We start from the raw sequence: 14980 nt of genomic DNA on the forward strand, positions 1-14980 counted from the left end.
GTTACAGAATCTACAAATATAGTACTCCGGTGAAATCTACATATTGATAAATGTGCATAGGTAGCATGTGATAAAACTTTCTAAAACTACAAAGAAAAAATATTTATAATTGTCAATAATTATGTATAGATGGTGTTAAGATTTTATCAAAATTAGGGCATGATCTAGTCCTACGATAAGAACAGATCTGAGCATCAAATACTGTCATAAACTTAATGGAAATTCTTTTTCCTCCACTTTCCCACACTAAACAAATCACATAGCTGCATCACCACACAATGAAAATTCACATTATATGGTTGTAGCAGGAGCAGAACTGTGTATGGAAGGAGTACTTAATACCCAGGCACCTCTGAACCATCAGAAATTTTAACAGCATTTACTAAGAGGTAAATGGAAAGCAGGAAAGCCTACAGTCTTCTCCAATAAATCAGGAAATCTTCTATAAACAATTTAACACCTACAAAATAATAGGGGTAAGCATCTGTATGGTATGTGTAAAATAAGGAAGAAAAATAAACAAGACCAAGGTAGTTATCACACCTGGATTTGAATTGGCATGAAGTAAATTAATTTAGACTAAAACCACAAGAAATCATACAATATCCCTCACAATGAGATCAAAGCATAACCAATATATGTAAAAATGCAATTGTTCCTAAAGCAATTTCACATAGCCTTCTATGAAAATCTCCCTGAACTGGCTCATATTACCTTTTGTAATATTTAAATTCCACAGTATATTCATCAATATTCTATATTTCAAAGTCACCAATAAGTAGTTTTAAAAATGAAGCTCTTTTTAACTTAAGAATACAAAACTGCACGCAGAAAGAATGTACTTTATTTCTCATTATCTCTACTTAAAAGGAACAAGTGGCAAGTGACATGAAAAACCTTTGCCTGAAGCGCTCTGCATGTGCTACTGATTCAAGCAGGTAATCTAATCTAGAAAGAATAATCTACTATTCAGCAGCTTCTCATATTCCTAAATTTATTACACTATTTAAATTAAAACTCTAGATATATACATTTTTATTGATGTGTTGACTAAAATGAGTTCATTTCAGACGTGTGATAAAGTATTTAAGAATTCTGCACAGTATATTTTTGCTGCTTGTAGAATTTGTTGAGTTTTATTATAAACAGCGTTAGGTTTTTATGCACATGCACTCAGAAACAGATTTAAAAGTCAGATTTAATCTCTGTATGATGATTACCTGCATTATCTATCAAAATGTCTATTTTGTTAAGATTTAGAGTTCATATCTCTAGAACTACTCCCCCTGTCCTCTATGCCGCTTCCAAGTTTGACTTGTCAATTAATGCTTCAAATTCAGATGTGAGAAAGTTGTATTTACTTGCTTGTGAAGTCTGACTGATATAGGAACAACTTGTACTGTTTCCAGCAAAAGGTTAAAGCGAATCTCCAGTTAGGGGGAACTGTTTTTCTGGCAGTACAAGAGACTTCCTTCTGCGACTACATCAAGTTAAAAATAAGTCCTTAGCTTGCCATGTAAAGTGCTTAAGTTGTGAGTAGTAAATCTGCTGACGAGTAAGGTTTTGCTCACATCTGCCACCTGAAATGAAGCTGCTCCAGTACTTTAACAGTGAAAAATCAGTTGCTAAATCAGTATTCTATTTCACACAGCAATCATATTATGGAACTATCGGAATATCTATTAAAATGCCACCAACCAAACAATGGATTTACATGACATGCTAAGTTCTTGTTCATTAACTCTTATATCACTTTCAATAATGGGAAGTAATCCAGTTATTAATATTAATCCTAAAGAAGATTAAGACCCTGCCTTCTTTTTCATAGACAGCACACATGCCCTGAGATAAATCCAAATTATGGAACACTATACTTTCAGAGTAATTGTTTAAAAGGTAAGGGGAATGGGTTTCTTTCCTTTTTCTAACTGGCTGCACCAAAATTATACCTGGCTACTGGTTCTGGTATAGTCCCTGGGCTGACTGGCACCTGAACACCTTTCTCCCATTCTTGTCTCCAGGGATCTGCCAGCACATAATACTCATCAGGATTCAGCTGGGAAGAATCGGGCAGCTTCATAGCAGTGATCAGGTCTGTTCTAAACACCTGGAAAGACACAGAGAAAGAGAAATGACTAGACGACCCATGACACATTGAGGCATCATTTCAGACATATTTCCTTAACAGATCCCTCAACATCTTCAACAATGGTAGAGCTCCTAATGTACTTTAAATGTTTTTAAAAACTCAGGGAGATAGTCCAAGACATATCTGCCTTGAAAACAGCTTGTGTTGAACTGTATAGCACAGTCAGATCAGGAGGTGACCACATGTTTTCTGATATTTTGAACTGTATCATAAAGTCTTTATGACAATTCTATGTCATACTTTTTTTTACAAAATTCGTCCAATTTTAATTTTATGAGAGTCATGGGTTCCAGATTTTGGATGCATTCTGTAAGCTAGCCCACTTGAGATACCTTGGTTCCAAAATTGTTGCCCTACAATGCACTGTCTTGTCCAGTTAAAGATTATGGGGACGAGAGTTTTAGTAGAATATGGTTACAGTGACATGTCATACTTCTACTATATAATTCAGACTTTCCAGGAGAACAGTGAAGAACAATGCATAACAAAAGGCCTCTCATCATTAACTAACATGCCCTTTCAAGCATCCAGATGTTCATCTGTATTACCATGCTGAACCAGAAGTAAAAAAAAACATGTCCACCCCAATTCATATGATCCAATCAAAAAAACTTTATCAGTTTTTCAAAGTCTTCCTAAATGAGTCCCCAAATACAACTCTAAACCCAAATACTGTAAATCGTATTTTATTTAATTCAAAGGGAAGTATTGTACCTAAGTCACAGATTATTTTATTGATATCTTTTTTTAAGCCATGACCTGTATTTCCTAGTTTCAGAGTTTAAAGCTAATCATGCACTCATGGTCAACTATAAAACCTATCTATTTGATCTCAAAAAGTTTAAATACTATTGAAAAATGTATCTCAAAATACATATCCTTACATTTCCACAAACCATCAATCTATACTTTTGCAATTACAACCTAGTGACTCCGTAACATCCTTTTCAAAAGATGTGAGCACCAACTTTTCAAATTATCATAATTTAAGAATAGGATAGGGTTGCAGGACCCAATATTTACTCAACCAATGTAAATTATTGTCAGTATTCTTTCAACATGAAGTAAACACTAGCTGTAAATAAAGCTCAGGGAATGATTGGCCTTATGTTGTATAGAGATCATTGTATAGAGACCATTATAGCACTTTAAAAAGTACAATGAAAATTGAGCCTAAAGCCATGCCATCAGTTACCAATTCATTTATTCCTATGTTACACATTCATTCATTCCTAGGCACCCAGCTGATGAAAGCAAGATCTGTTCCTATTTCAACTGAAATATTAATCTGTACACGCACTATACCATTGGGAAGAACATCTCCACTGAAGTTGAAGATGTACACCTCATGCAGAAGTGGTATATTTCTCAGAAGCAGGAAGAGCAGAATAAAGTCACAATGCATATCCACAAACACGTGTATATTCATATTATGTTGACTGAGAATTCTGGAAATTCCACAGGTCTCAGGGAAGACTGGCATAGACAGACTGAAGTCCAAACAAGATACATACAGGCAGTCCTCAACTTACAACAGATCATTTAATGACCATTCAAAGTTACAATGACACTGAAAAAAGTGATCTATGACAGTTTTTCACATTTATAACTGTTGTTGCATCTCCATAGTCACATGATAAAAATTCAAAGACTTGGCAACTGAGCCATATTTATGACAGTTGCAGTATCACAGGGTCAAGTGATCACCTTCTGTGACCTTCCAACAAGCAAAGTCAATAGGGAAGACAGGTTCACTTAACTATGTTACTAACTTAAGAACTGCAGTGTTTCACTTAACAACTGTAGCAAGAAAGGTCATAAAATGGGGTAAAACTCATGTAACAAATGTCTCACTCAGCAACAGAAATTTTGGCCTCAAAAGAATCACATCTGATACCTGTACAATCAGCACAGGGCCCCACCAAGGCTGTGTGCAATCTCCACTTCTCTTCTCCCTATATACCAATGACTGCATCTCAAACAACCATCTGTTAAAATACTGAAGTTTGCAGATGACACAACAGTGATTGGTCTCATTTGAGACAACGACGAATCTGCATACAGACAGGAGGTTGTACAACTTGCCTCATGGTGTAACCAAAACAATCTGGAACTGAACACACTCAAAACTGTAGAAATGGTGGTAGACTTTAGAAGAAACCCTCCCATACTACCATCTCTTACAATACTAGACAACACAGTAGCAACAGTAGAGACCTTCAAATTTCTAAGTTCTACTGTATCACATGATCTAAAATGGACATCTAACATCAAAAACGTCATCAAAAAAGCACAACAAAGAATGTTCTTTCTGCACCAACTCAGAAAGCTCAAACTGCCCAAGGAGCTGCTGATACAGTTCTACAGAGGAATTATTGAGTCTATCATCTGCACCTCTATAACTGTCTGGTTTGGTTCTGCAACCCAACAGGACAGACTTCAGAGGATAATTAAGACTGCAGAAAAAACAATTACCACCAACCTGCCTTCAATCGAGGACCGGTATATTGCAAAAAGAGGGCTGTGGAAATATTTACAAAGCCCTCACATCCCAGACATAAACTGTTTCAACTCCTTCCCTCAAAACGACGTTATAGAGCACTGCATACCAGAACAACTAGACATAAGAACAGTTTTTCCCCGAAAGCCATCACTTTGCTAAACAAATAATTCCCTCAACAACTGAACAACACTGAACAGCGACAAAGTTACAGTCATACAGTCCCAAGTGGGGGGGTATGGGTGATAAGGAGTTGTGAGAAGATTAACAGTAATAGTAGTGCAGACTTTGTAATAGTTGAACAATTACAAAGTCTGCACTACTATTACTGTTAATCTTCTCACAACTCCTTATCACCCATACCCTCCCACTTGGGACTGTATGACTGTAACTTTGTCACTTGTATACTTATGATTTATATTGACTGTTCTCGATTCTTGACGAATGTAACTTTTCTTTTATGTATACTGAGAGTATTTACACCAAAACAAATTCCTTGTGTGTCCAATCACACTTGGCCAATAAAGTATTCTATTCTATTCTATTCTATTCTATTCTATTCTATTCTATTCTATTCTATTCTATTCTATTCTATTCTAATTGAGGTCATAAGTTGAGAACTACCTGTATTTACCTATAATGACTTTTCAATACAAATATTCCTATCAACAGAGATGTCTTGAATCAATATGTTTTCAAAGCTACAATATCATCTACCATTCAGATGCACAATTCTCTAGCCTTGGCTCAAAATTTTCTTTGGACCTGAATGCATTTAAAGTAGTAGTGTACATTGGATAATGTAAGACTCAATCAGCTACAAAGAAGCAGAGATGGAATCCTCACTAATGCCATGTATCCAAACAGGAGTATATATCTGTATCAAACGGACCTCAACAACTTATGACCATTTGTTCAGTGAATGTTTGAAGTTACAGAGGCACTAAATGGACTTATGACTTGTCCCTGAGGATATACCTGCTTCAGTGCCCCTATGGTTACATTATCAAAATTTGGGTGCCTGGCAACCTGCCCACACTTATGAACATAGTAGCATCTTCTCCATCTACACCAGTGATAGGTAACCTTTTCATTGTCGTGTGCCGCGCACGCATGTGTGCCTGCATTCATAATGCAATGCACATGCAACACTCCCGCCCTGCTGCGCATGCAACACCCCTGCACATGCTTCATGCATGTGTGTGTCTCCCACATGCCCCCCCCACTCATGTGCGGCAGATACCCAACAATCAGCTGGCTGGCGGGAAGTGCGTGTGCATGCGCAGTGGACCTGATCCAGGGTGACACCTTGTGTGCCAGCAGAGATGGCTCTGCCTGCCACTTTCAGCACGTGTGCCATAGGTTCGCCATCACGCACCTATACTCTTCTAACTTCCTACATTCTGCCGCCCCTGCTGTCTTTCACATCTTCTTATGCTACTGATATCTGCTACAGATTGGGGCGTTGGTTCTTACCTGATACGCCCCTTCTAGGCGAGCCGAGGAGCATCCAGACTGTGGGATGTGCTTCTGAGTCCTCTTCTTTCAGGCTGAGCTTTAGACGAGAAACGCTCCGCCCCTCCCACGTGGCATCGCGCAGCGTCTCCCCAGTTTTTTGCGATAACGAGAAGAGAAGTTATTGATCCTTTCTAATCTACTATTGGCTCCTTGGCTGAAACAAGAGTCCCCACCAGACGGAGATACTAGGGTGGGGCTGGATGCTCCTCGCGGCTCGCCTAGAAGGGGCGATCAGGTAAGAACCAACGCCCCATTCTCCCTCGAGCCGCTCGGAGCATCCAGACTGTGGGACATACCAAAGCTTGGCTGTCCTATGGGTGGGACTCCGTCCTGGCCCGAAGGCCCCTCCGGATCACTGACAACCCTCTGTAAGACCCGCCAGCCAAAGGAGGCCTCCGCTGAGGCATACGTATCTATCTTGTAATGACTGATAAACGGGGACGGAGAGGCCCAGGTGGCTGCCCTACAAATGTCAGCGATGGGGGCTTGTGTGGCCCAGGCCGAAGTGGCTGCACTCCTGGTGGAATGGGCAGTTATTCCACCAGGTGCAGGCAGAGAATGGGAAAGGTAACACCTGGCAATGGTCGCCCTGATCCAGCAGCTGATAGTGGAAGGAGAAACCTTGAGCCCCTAGCGTCTTGGGTTGAAAGGATAGGAAAAGAGATTCCGACCTTCGTAAGGATTGAGTGCGCTTAATATATATACGCAAGGCCCTTCTAACATCTAGGGTGTGCCAGAGAACCTCCCTGTTCCCGGAGGGTCTAGGGCAAAAATTTGGTAGAACCAGTTCCTGTGATCTATGGAAGGGCGAGTTAACCTTGGGTAGGAAAGTGGGGTCAGGACGCAGGACGACCCGGTCTGCATGGAACACGCATAGATCGCTCCTGACTGACAGAGCTGCTAATTCCAACACTCGACGAGCAGAAGTGATGGCTACTAGAAAAACTACCTTAAAGGTGAGGAACTGAAGAGATGAATCCCTCAAAGGCTCAAACGGAGGACGTGTAAGAGAAACTAGGACCTTGTTGAGGTCCCATGTGGGAAACCTGTGAACAGTGGGAGGGCACAGGTTGGTGGCACCCCTAAGGAAGGATCAAACCCGGGGTGATGGGAAAGGGAGCCGTAGTTATCACAGGAGACCACTGTTGAGAGGGCAGAGACTTGCCGTCTCAGGGTGTTAGGTGCAAGCCCCTTGCGAAGGCCTTCCTGAAGAAATTCCAGGATCTGAGCCACGGAGGGAGAGAGAGGGTCAACCTGGGACCCACTACACCACTTGCAGAACCCCTTCCAAGTGGCATCATAAATTGTGTAGTGGAGGGTCGCCTGGCGGCCAAAATAGTGTCGATGACTTGGCTTGAGAGGTTCTCGCTGGTCAGACGGATCCGCTCAACTTCCAGACGGCTAACTGGAGCCATTGAGGCTCCGGATGTAGAAGGGGCTCCTGAGAGAGGGAGACCCTGTCCGGGGATCCGCCATGGGGGCGCTACCGATAAGTTGCGGAGGTCCGCAAACCACGGTCGCCTGGGCCAATAGGGGAGCCACCAGGAGAAGGTCTGCCCTCTCCTGAATGAGTTTCTGAATGACTCTGGGCACTAGCGGGAGCGGAGGGAAGGCATATAGGAGCCCTGGGGGCCATGGGCAGCGCAGAGCGTTGTGGTTCTCCGACCCGTGAGACGGATACCGGGGAAAAACCGTGGAAGTTGTGTGTTGGATGGGGAAGCGAATAGATCCACCAGCGGTAGGCCGAATATCCTGGACGCTTCCTCGAATAGGGATGGATGGAGTCGCCATTCTGCTTGGTCCACCGTGGCCCTGCTCAGCCAGTCCGCCTGGGTATTGTCTATTCCGGAGATGTGTTCGGCTTTTAGTGATAGGAGGTTGGCCTCTGCCCAGCGGCAAAGGCGCCGGCTTCCTTCATCAGCTGAATGGACTGGGTGCCCCCTTGCCTGTTGATATGGGCCTTGGCCGTGACGTTGTCTGTGAGAACGAGAACGTGACGACTGCGGATCTGGGGAAGCTGCGCAGAGCCAGATGGACGGCGTGGAGCTCTAGCCAGTTGATGCTGCATCTTTGTTCGGTCGGCGACCATTTGCCTTGTGCCGAGAGTGAGTTGAGATGAGCGCCCCAACCGGATAGACTTGCATCCGTAGGTGACGGTGAGTCTTTGAGGCTCCGCGAAGAGGTGGCCTCTGTTGATGGCGGGATTGGTCCACCAGAGAAGAGACGTGAGGACCTTTGGAGGGACCTTGACTCTGACCTTCGAGTTGCTTCTTCTGGATCTTTGGAACGGGAGCAGGAACCACTGGAGGGACCTGCTGTGTAAGCGGGCCCAGGGAATAATAGAGATGCATGACACCATTTTGCCCAACAATCTAGAGAGGTCAAGCAAGGCCACCTTCCTAGAACGTCTAATCTGTTTGACCAGGGTTTGAATGCTAAGGAACCTCTCTGGGAGAGGAAAACTCTCTCTGAGACCGAATCAATTATGGCACCCAAGTGGTTGATTCGGTGGAAGGGTAAGTTGGCTCTTTGCCAATTGACTAGAAACCCGTGTGCCCGTAGGGGCTGAGAGGGTGACCCTGGTATCCCTGACTGCCTGGGACTTGGACGGGATAGAATAAGGATATCGTCCAAGTAGCAGTGGAGGCGGACGGGAATGCTCCTGAGGTGGGCCGCCAGGACCTTGGTGAAGGACCTGGGGCCGAGGCCAGCCCAAAGGGTAGGGCCACGTATTGATAGTGAAGGCCATTGTAACAGAACCTAAGGAATTTGTGATGAGAGGGCCTGATTGGAATATGGAGGTATGCCTCAGAGAGATCTATGGAGGACAGCCAGTCTCCCGCCTGGTGCCTAAGAGAATTGATTGCAAGGTGTGCATTTTGAATTTGCGCTGGATAAGGTGACGGTTGAGCCGTTTCAGGTCTAGGATGGCTCTCCAGCCCCAGAATGTTTGGGCACCACAAAGAGATGGGAGTAAAATCCCTTTCCTCTCTGAGCCGGAGGGACAGGTTGAATGGCCTGGATATCAAGCAGGTGATGGATGGCTGCATCCATTAGAGCACGTTGGTGGGATCCCCTGAGGAGGGGATGGAAAAAAACGATCAGGGGAGTGGATTTGAACTCGAGGCGAGACCAAACCTTATTGTGTCCCTAACCCATGCATCGGAAGTGGATTTATCCCATTGGGCGGCGAAGTGGCTGAGGCGGCCACCAATGGGGAGGAGGAAGAGGCTCTACCTTCTGCGGTAGGGCCTTCCTCCCGGTCCCCGAAAGGGTCTCTTATAACCACCCCGCGCCTAGTTCTGTCGCCCGAGTCCGTGCGATCCTGGGATCGGAAGGAAGGGGGTCGGGGAATCTGGGCGGGAAGGGGGTTGGTAAAAGGGCGGGAAAGCTCCTCCGAAAGGGCTGGGAGCCCCTGGTCTCCGATCTTCGAAAAAGGGAAGGCAAGTACTTCCTCTTACTGCGACCCTCGACCAGCAGGGGTTCGAGGGCCGGGCCAAACAGTTTGTCTCCTGTAATAGGGGCAGTGGCCAGCTTGACCTTATTCTTACGTCCGCCTGCCAGTGTTTGAGCCATAGCAGGCGACGAGCCGTGACGTGGGACGTGATGGCCCTGGAAGAGAATTTCACCGACTGGTAAGTGGCGTCAGCCGAGAACTCGGCTGCAGCCACTAGCCGCAATGTCCTGGTGCGCCTCAGGTTGGAAGCGGGACGTGTTCCCTGAGCTGACGTAGCCAGCGGATAGAGGACCTAGTGAAAAAGAGGCGGCGGTAGCTGACTTAATGGCCCAGGCGTCGGATAGGTGTGCCCTGCGTAGGGCCAGCTCCACCCGCTTGTCCTCAGGTTTCAAGGCCTCTAGGGCCTCACTAGGTGTGGAGGAGGAAGCTAGACCCACAATGGGGTCATCGACCTCTGGAATGTTCAGGAGGCTGGACAGTGCCGAATCGAGATTAAAGAATCTCTTGTCTTGGCTAGAGGGTGTGGGAGGGGTCCCTGTGGAGGATAGTTGCTTCGCTACCAGATCCACGAATATGGGGGGATGGGATGACCTCCGCTTCAACCACTGGTTGGGTGAAAATGGAGTCTTCTGGGCCCTCTGGGATGGGGGAGGTCAGCAGGGGCCTGGGAAAGAAGGCCCGAGACATTCTTGGCCTTAAGGAGGAGGGACTTGAACATGTGCGGTTTGAAGAGCCCCCAAAGGTGGGTTGGTCAGGAGAAGTGCCCTCGTCCTCGGACATCTCCCCTCCATGATGTCAGTCTCTAAGGAGGTTCACTGTAGCGGAGGATCCCATCTGGGAACCCTCATCCTCCTCCCCGAAGTCCCCAAAGTCCCCTTCCTCCTCAACCTGGGCCCCAACCGGAGGAGGGCTGTCCCTCTGAGAGAGTACCTGATCAACCGGGGGACCGGTTGTGGAAGGATCTGATAGACAAGGAGTCGTGCTCGGAGACTCGAGGAGAGAAGCCTGATCTGGACATGTGCTGTAGTTCCTCTATAACACTCTGGCGGATGGCTGATTCCATCCAAGCCCTGATGTGAGGTGGAACCTCAGATGTAGAAGGTTCATCCTGGCGCAGACCAGCAGCCGTGGGTGTAAAAGTGGCTTCAGGTGTCAGACTAATCGTAGGACCGGGGTCGGGAGACCCTGGGGCGAACTGCCCCTAGGTAGGGAAGAAAGGCCTGGGGGAGGTTGAATAGAGGTAGGGGGTGGAGGAGGAGGTAGAGACGGCTCCGAGCGGGACTCCCTTGAACGCCTGTCGAACTCTTTTTCTAACGCCTTGTGGCGCCTTAAGGCGTCACGTTGAGAGGCCTTGGAAGGTTCCTTGTCCTTTCTAGAGCCCTTAGGTTCCTTGTCCTGCCTGCGCAAGTAGTGGGACTTTGCCTTAGCCTTCAATGAAGGACGTTTAGAGGAATTGTCGTCTGCCATATTGAATAATAGAGATTAATAAGGGCGGTTGGCTCGCCCAGATCAGGCCTGGATAAGGCCGGGTGAGGATGAGGCTGGCCCGCTCCCCTTTTGGAATTTTACTTGTACAGAGATAACAGAAAAATATATATATTTAGATATGTAATCCTGTTTTTGTCCTTTTTAAGTTATTTTTATTTTCTTTATATCAGCTGAATATCCAGGTACTCCGATATATTTAATATCTAAGAGAAAAAATTTCTGTACCAAAAAATTATTTCTTTTTGTTATTATTCCTTTTGTATTTGAATCAAATATATATTCTATTATAGTTATTTTTTTTTTTTTTGAATGTATATCTCTCAGTACCGGCCGAATCAGTCGAATAACGCCTGAGGCCTAGAGTTGAAGAGGAGGCCTCTGGCAGCCAGCCTCCAGACAATAGAAGAAAAACCGGAGGGGGCTGCAACTTCGCCCGAAAGGGCTGCGGAGGCCAACAAGCACTAACCAAGACTAGCCAGGCAGTTCAAAATGGGCAGCTAGGCTTTAACCCTAGGCCTGGAGTTCCAATTCACCGCAGCTGAATATTAGAGAAAAAAATTTTTGCCGCCGACCACGGGCGGAGCCAAAATGGCGGCCGCGAGCTGAACTGCCGGGACACCTTCGGGACGGAAAGGAAAGGAGGGCTTGGCCGGTCAGCTCGGGCGCTCCTAGAGCCCTAGGGGCGATAGCCCTCCCGGTCGGCGTTTAGGGTGGGGGGAATCCAGCGGGAGCGCGTGCCACGGGCAACGCGAAGGCAGCGACGAGATCTGATAAGGGGGGCGCGTCGCGTAAAAGCGCTGCGAGCCCGCACCGCCCGAGGACAGGAAAAATTTTCCTTGAGTCCGGACCCTTTGCGCAGGAGGAGGAAGGAAGGCAAACCTTATTGGGACGGAGAAATGGAGGATTCAGTGAAAACAGCCAAGGAGCTCTTTGAAACGCAGCCTGATTCTTCGAGGCTGAGCAAAAGACTGGGGAGACGCTACGCGATGCCACGTGGGAGGGGCGGAGCGTTTCCTCGTCTAAAGCTCAGCCTGAAAGAAGAGGACTCAGAAGCACATCCCACAGTCTGGATGCTCCGAGCGGCTCGAGGGAGAACAAGCATGCCCAGCCAGGTCCTTTGCAAGTCAGTTGTTGGTCACACAAGGGTTTCTTCCCAAGGTTGCACACAGCAATTTCCTGTGGAGAAGATGGCCTTATGTGGCCAGCTGCCTTGTGAAGGGCCAGGGAGGATATACCTCATCAGCAACAGGAGCAAGAAGTTAGCAAAAGTCAACATAGGGCAGCAAGTCCTCAGTGCAGGGTGGTGAGGTTGACTGCAGCTGAATTTTTTGTATCTGAATTTTCCCAGGGCAGGTGTGGCTTGGTGTCACGCTGCTATGCTGGCTGCCATCTTGTGCCAAGGTGCTTGGCTAAGTCTTCCTGGAGTGTCTACGCCTTTGCACTGTTACCACAAAATATTACAAAGTAACAAGAATAATTCAAGAGCAGTATTCTATCCATAACCTGTGATTTAACTATCTGCTGAATGCCATGGGTTACATGGAGATATTCACCAAGAGTTTTAAAATATGCTGGAACGTGGTTAAATAGATATTAAATAAATTTGCTATAGAGAAACTAGATCAGTTCATGCAATGACAGCAAGGATCACTTACAGATCAACTGCTTTAAAATAAATGAGCTCTTACTTAAAAGCAATATGTTCAAGAATGGGGAGAGAGACAAGAGCAGCAAAACACTACTTATTTGGCTGAAATAACTGAAACCACATATCATGGAATGAATCTCAATGCTTCAACTGACAGATTCAAAACAAATGCTCTGAAAATGATTCTACACATTTTACAAACACTGCTGGTGGTAATGTAAATATGTTTCACACATCCTGACTCATAAATTAATCCATCTTGCAACTCTGAATGATCTGAATCATTCGTCTTTCATTTACAAGCATTATGTACATTTTATTTACAGGTTGCTTAATTCATCTGGATTAACACCAACTATAAATAAAAAATTTACTGGTTAGGCTTCATCCAGAATAAGGGTATTACATCCAAACAGGAATATCTAAGTAATTTAAGATTGATTTGTCCAACTTGATGTCTCCCAGTTGTCACTGCAATTGAACCTTTAGAGCTACCCAGAGCTGACTGGAATTAAGTGGCATCAGAATTGAATAAATAGCAATCACAAAAGTAATTCCATTCTGGAACTTAGTTTCTGGGACTGAAACTTCAAGAACTGGCTACACATTCTGAGGGTCACAGGCTGGGAAATGCTGATTTAAGATTTCAAATTTCTCATCACCCACAATCAAATTCAAAGGATGGGCAGAGGCACGAAAAACCTTTCACATAGCACCTATTAGATAGGGTAGCTCCTTCTCTAAGTTGGAGTAGGGAACAGTCCCTAAAAAACACATTCTTGAAATCACTTTGAAAATAAGTGTGTATGTGTATGCATGCTGTGTTTATTTCTGTGTGCATACGTGTGTGTGTTTACAGTATGAATGTGTGTGTGTGTGTGTGTGTGTGTACACGCGCTTGCCTAGTAAACAAAAAGATATCTAGACAGAAGTATATGCCAGACATTCAGGACATTTATATATGTATTGATTTTGACTAGCTCAGGGAAAAACACCACACTCTGTGAGTATTTCTGCACCTGAACATTGTGAAGAGTTGGCTACAAGACAAAAGAGAATTTAATGTAACATCAAGGATATAATTTCCGAGAATCAACAATCTGACTACTATTCCTGCTGTTCTGCAGATGCAATCAGCATGCCTAGAAGCAATCATGTAAAATTACTATATCTAAACAGTGAATGATACACAACTCTTCATCTATCACTTTTAAGAATGGATGCCTAATAAGCTTGCTTTTCTTTTCTATTTTCATCACTTTTTTTTCCTCTTTCACACTGCATCTTTTATAGATGACAACCTAGTTTGCTGTTAATCTTATGCTGTTTTTTGGGACTCTTTTCAGCTGAAGAACAAGATAAAACACATTGTTTAATTAAATATAGAGAACTTTGTAAGCAAGATTTTGCAGTTAATCCACTGAAACAAGGTTCAATATAAATAATAGAGAATACATGCATGTGCATAAAAAAGGAAAGAAAAGGGAAAATTCTAATTAGAATTAGAAGAATACATTACGACAACTCTATCTTAGGACAGTTCTTTTTCCAGCATAAATGCTCCATCAATAAATAATGTCCAACCTGTTTTGCTAAATAACCACTTGCCGCAACCTGTAATGGCAACAGTGACCTTTATATAAGTAATGCAAAATAAAAGTTAAGAGAGGTGGATGTCAAGACCCAAAACATAATTTATTTCAGTAACACCCAACTAAGTAAATATTCATATTTTCTACTCTGATACTCAAGGAACGTGACCATTTGTATTTTTTATACCAGTTTTCCCGTTACCAAATCCACTGTGAAAGGGCAAAACAAATTCCTATTTCCTGCTTTTCTGCAGGGAAAAATGCACAAGAAACATTTAACAAGACAAATCTAATTTCACTTCTCTAAACAAAAGTTCTTATTTATCAATCTGCTATAAAGATTAACAACATACAGAAAACACTCCTAAATAACATTTCCACTCTTTACCAACAAATTGGGGAAGGGAGAAAAGGAAAAGAAAGGAAAAGAAAAGAAAAAAGAAAATTGGGTTGGTGCTAAACCAATCCAATATTCATGGCTAAATAACTAACTTGATGCTGGCAGGGACTGTGGCAGCAGCTGAGCTCCCTGATCTCCTGGCCAGAAGAAAGGTTGCTGGGTGCCAGCTGAGATGGAGCGGAAAAGGAAAGAAAAAGAAGTATTAGGAAAAAAGATACATCTGTATTT

At 44.4% G+C, this 14980-nt stretch overlaps 1 protein-coding gene across 3 annotated transcripts in view; it reads right to left on the reverse strand.

Annotated features, from left to right (window-relative positions):
• Positions 1-14980, reverse strand: part of JADE1 (jade family PHD finger 1) — a 69926-nt gene that overhangs the window by 24566 nt on the left and 30380 nt on the right. For 2 of the 3 annotated variants that reach the window (XM_087963134.1, XM_087963135.1), the window contains exons 4-5: positions 14845-14919; positions 1950-2107 (exon numbers count right to left, since the gene is read on the reverse strand). In XM_087963134.1, coding sequence (XP_087819260.1) covers positions 1950-2107; positions 14845-14919 — 233 coding nt within the window. The remainder of the gene's footprint in view (positions 1-1949; positions 2108-14844; positions 14920-14980) is intronic. The other variant, XM_087963136.1, reaches the window with a different exon arrangement.

The sequence above is a fragment of the Notechis scutatus genome, chromosome 4 (assembly GCF_049901735.1).
Source record: "Notechis scutatus isolate UNSWTSFEM ecotype Mainland chromosome 4, rNotScu1.2, whole genome shotgun sequence".
NCBI classification, from domain to species: Eukaryota; Metazoa; Chordata; class Lepidosauria; order Squamata; family Elapidae; genus Notechis; species Notechis scutatus.